The 4,755-nt window shown below is 29.9% G+C and overlaps 1 protein-coding gene across 1 annotated transcript in view; it reads left to right on the top strand.

Annotated features, from left to right (window-relative positions):
- LOC106678111 (uncharacterized) overlaps positions 1–4,755 on the top strand; it is a gene marked incomplete at both ends in the record, with an annotated part of 4,897 nt that continues 142 nt past the window's right edge. Inside the window, 3 exon segments of the mRNA XM_067049309.1 lie at positions 1–62; positions 1,879–2,050; positions 2,537–2,647. Coding sequence (XP_066905410.1) covers positions 1,886–2,050; positions 2,537–2,647 — 276 coding nt within the window.

Genomic DNA, 4,755 nt, shown 5'->3' with positions numbered 1-4,755 from the left:
ATTAGAGAAAATCTTGCCTTTTCCCTCGAAGATGTACTGCTGGCCACGGAACTCTTTAATAGGTGAGGATACTTATTTACACTATCAATAAATGTTTATTTAGTTGTGAATAAAGAATAAAAAAATTGTTATTATTTATAATTAAGTAAACTCTATGGTTAATGTTTTTCATAATTATAATCTATAAATTTCGGTTATGTATATACCCATAAAATAAGGGTTAGCTCAGTGATAAGGCACTATTCTTTTAACTCTAAGGATCCGGGCTCGAATCCGGCAGTGAAAAATAATTATTTATTCAGTTACTAAAGCCATAAGGCAACTCTTGTTGCCATTGTCATGAAAAGAGATGCTAAAGATATAAAAATGTTTGTGTAAAATGAAGTAAAATGTTATTTTTCTAGAGAAAAACATTGATTACTAATCTTCGAGTTTAGCTGATGCAGATATGACATTATGTATTTTTCTACATCCAAAAACAAAAAAATCAGAAATAACTTTCAGACAGAAGGCCTACCTTTTCTTTACAGAAAACCACACACATACACGGTTTGGAAAACCTATTTGGCTGTCAATTATTATAGAAAGCACTTTCTAGTGTTAGACCTCCCATGTTTCTTTGATTTTTGTTCCCAGATTATAATCTACTAGCTACTCAAACTTGGTAGCATCCATTCTTAGTAGAATGGGAGATTAAGAGAAGTCCCTCAGCTAAAGATCTGCTTGGGCTTCCACTTGAATGTGCCTAGTAGCATGTGTGTACATTCTTTTGATTATTTATTTCGATTCATCGTAGCGACCATTTATCTTTGCCATCCTTTTGTCTCGAGTTATTGGAGGTTCACAAGGGAGTACAGGTTTCTAGAGTAGCATCGTTTGACCACAAAACGCTATCGTAGGCTGAGGATGCGTCGGACAATATTAGCTACGACAGGAAGTTGGAAATGATATATCTATGTCACTAAGTATCTGCAGTCTCTTGTTTATTGATTATTATTGATCCATACTGCCTTGGGGTGACTTGCCCTCTTTGGAGTTGGTTACAAGTTTGAGGCTCTTCAGGGACTTACATATCATTGGAATTGTACAAATATCCCTTCATGTCTTAGACAATTCCTTGTCCTTTTTTTTTACCTTGTGAAATTTCATGTCAGAGGTTTTCCATCTTTTTGTGAAATATAACTTAACCAAGTTGGTGTTGAAAATCATATTCAACCTTTCTTGGGATACTGTTTTTAGCATCACCGGGTCGTAAGTTCTGGAGCACAACCGACTTCCCTATCTGTAAACAGTTAAAGATAGAGAAAAACTAAAAAAAAACTTTATAAACTGAATAAAAATCTCAGTTACTTAAAAAAGTTCATTACAGCTTCAGATCTACATACAGTATCTATTTCTATCAAAACTATTCATATGAATCTGGGTTTGGGAAGGAAACCTCCGAATATACTAGCAGAGAGGAATTCAATAAGAAGTTGAATGTAAATACTAGTACGGAGAGAGCCGGAACAGGTTTCTACGTTGTAAAAGATGGATTAGTAGCTCTTATATATATATATATATATACACAAATATGCCTAATATTATATTAGGATCCATATATATATATATGGACCAATTGAATATGTTAGGTATTCCATACCTCCTAAATGCTGCAGCTGCCACTCACGCTATTCAAAGGGGAGGAAACACGATTTCGTCAATGTAAGGTCTGCTACTGATTTGCAACAATCTAATATTTTACTTTGAAAATCTTTACTCAGGTTTTCTCAGTTACATGTATTCAACTAATCTTTGTTTATTAATCATTTCTATGAAATATAAGTGACTTTTAAATTTATATGCATTATTTAATGAAATAATATCCGCTTTTTATAGGCTTATCATGCAGGATTTCATTAAGAAAATTGGTGATTGTGTCGAGATGGAAGGTGATGTTCATTTAAATGAGGAGAAGTGGGTATTGACCCTCCAAAGATTGGACCAGCACGACTTCCTTAGCTTTCTCACCTGTTTGATATTAGCAAGGAAAGTCCATGACTTGCGTTTTGTAAGTAACATAATTTTGATTTGTATTTACTGATAATATTATGATGATTGACAGGATGTGAAGTAAAAATATGGTTGTGATAAAGAAAAGAATAATTAAAAAATAGTTTCAATTATTTATTTGAAGACAACGTTCTGAACAACATTACATGTCATCATTAGTCGTAAAAAAAAGATACAGAGTAGGTCAAACCAATGTAATGCTGTTAAATGCCGTAAACAAAGCAGGTAATGCACATAATACTACATAACATTTTTGATTTTTCGCACCCTACAAAATGTTTTTGGTTTTCGGTAATTTACGTCTTATGGCGTAATACAAAATGCCTGATGATTTACAAATAGTATTCAAATAAAAGTTAAAGAAGATTGTTGAGGTTAGGAAGGATGAAAACACACACACAGATATACATATGTATCTTATCATAAAATCTTCAAAAACTCTCATAAAAAATTGATATTACTCTTGTTTCTTTTTATATTTCAGAAACTGCCCAATCCAATGATTTTGGAAATCATTTACAAAGCCAAGAAAGAAGTAACAACAAAGGATTTAGCCCAACATGAGTTCAAAGTACTGGAAGAGTTGAATTATACCGTGAGTTTGACTAAAAAGAATTATTAAATCATCTTTATGTTGATTATTATGTTGGAAGAGTAATTAAAGAAAGTATGAATACTCAGTGATTTGAATAAATGTAACTGGGGGGGGTACCTTATTTTTAGATTGAATGAAACTGTGTCTTTAATTTTGTTTAAGACAATTCACATTTTTATTAACAATTTTCGTTTGCTATAATGCTCATAATTAGTTGTATCAATGTTGACTGGGAGGACCATCCAATTATAAGGGAACAGTCAATATGATTAAAACATAGTGTTGCTTTGTTAAGTTTAATCTGAAATGACTGGCGGGTTTGTCTGACACAGTTACAATTATTTGTTTACTTTATATTTGAAATACGTATAATCCAATTATTACTGTACTTATTTATTTGTATAGAAATAGATTATACAACCAAACAAAAAAAAAATTTAGGACACCAAAATGTAAAACAAATAAATATCGCTACGGGTCCCTTAGACCCATCTGCCATGCTGAGGTTAAATAAATAACAATCATGTCCTTTAATTATACTAAACAATTGACCAACACTCTTACTATTTTTTTATTTGTTTAGAATGGTAATAAAAAATAAGCTATGGATATAGAGAAAGAAAAAAAATCAAGAGGTAGTTTAGTCAAAGAATTCGTTAAAATTACTGTAATACCCATAGAATTATAAGTTTTTTATTTAATTATAGTGGTATTGTTACTGGTGCAGGGAACTGTTCCTACTAGTGGGCATATAGGTTCTTTTTGCAAATTACTGACAGTGATTTGAGGTGGCTATCCTGTCAAAGGACCACCATGAAATAAATATTCACTAAACAAGGTGAGAGTTATTGCTTCTCCACATCACACTGAGGGCCATTTAGCTTAAAATCCATTAGATGGGTATTCAGTCATTTCCATGAAATCGGTCCAACTCTAAGAGAAGACGATTTTGCACGAAGCCAAATAATTAAGAAACACTACTTTATTTCTTACTCTTCTGAGTAAATATTCTTGAAAAGAACAAATTAATCTTAAACTCTATAACTACAAAAAAAAAAGAAAAGAAAAATGAGAACATAAATTTATTTCTAGGGAATAGTACCATTAATATAGTCTTGTTCGATAAAATAATTTCTTTTGTTTGAATAAACAAAGCATTCTTTTCAGTAACCTATTAAGTAGTAGTTGAAAAAATAAAATAAGAAATCAATTTAAAATGGATACCTAGATATGGGCTTAAAAGTGAAAAGGACATTTAGGTGAGGAATCAGAACAATTACACCGGTTGTCTGAACTACTTTGAGAAAACAACCTGCTCTTATTCAAAAAGAATTAGGACACAAATCCATTTTACCCAGCTAACATATTGACAGAAACAGTTCAATAAAAAATAATTTCTAAATATTATCAGTAGAATTATTGCTTTCCTGTTGATAAGTTAGGAGTGATAATTACAATGAGACAAGCATCTGTTAAATTTGGAGGTTTCTAATTCTCAGATATAGGAAACAAGAATTTTATTATTAGAATATACAAAGTTCTTTAACCATTGTAATAAGGTCTATATCGACAAACTGAGTCTTTGCTTATAAAAAAAACTAATATTTTTTTAAAAACGTATTGCTACAACAAATTATAACAATCTTAAACTTTGTATATCTTCTTTTCACCCATTTCTCTACAAGATATTGTTGTGTTTTAAAAATAGTAATATTTTTATTTCATTTTGAATGTTATAATGAAAAGTAGGGTTGCTAATTTTGTAGTGTTATTTTTATTCTGTAATAGTTGAATATTTAATAATAATATGATATCAAACTATCTTGTTTCTATCTATTTTCTATTAGATTGACTTTGTATAATATGAATTGATTAAATTTGAAATTAATTGATTTGTTCCATTAACTTTCCGTATATCCATATTTTACTACTTATAGGTTATTAAATAAAATAAAAAATTACATCTAACAAAAAAAAAAAAAATGTTTATTAAATTGCAAAAATAACACAAAACACAATTACAAGTTGAATTATAGTAACCTTTAGTAATTTTAAAATTAAATTCATATTTTTGACTTTTTCATATTTAAAAATGTTTACTTGAAGAA

Source organism: Halyomorpha halys, unplaced genomic scaffold (genome assembly GCF_000696795.3).
Source record: "Halyomorpha halys isolate HHAL.00 unplaced genomic scaffold, Hhal_1.1 Scaffold124.1, whole genome shotgun sequence".
NCBI lineage: Eukaryota > Metazoa > Arthropoda > Insecta > Hemiptera > Pentatomidae > Halyomorpha > Halyomorpha halys.
The sequence above is the reverse complement of the archived record's forward strand: the minus strand, read 5'-3'. Positions and strand labels throughout refer to the sequence as shown.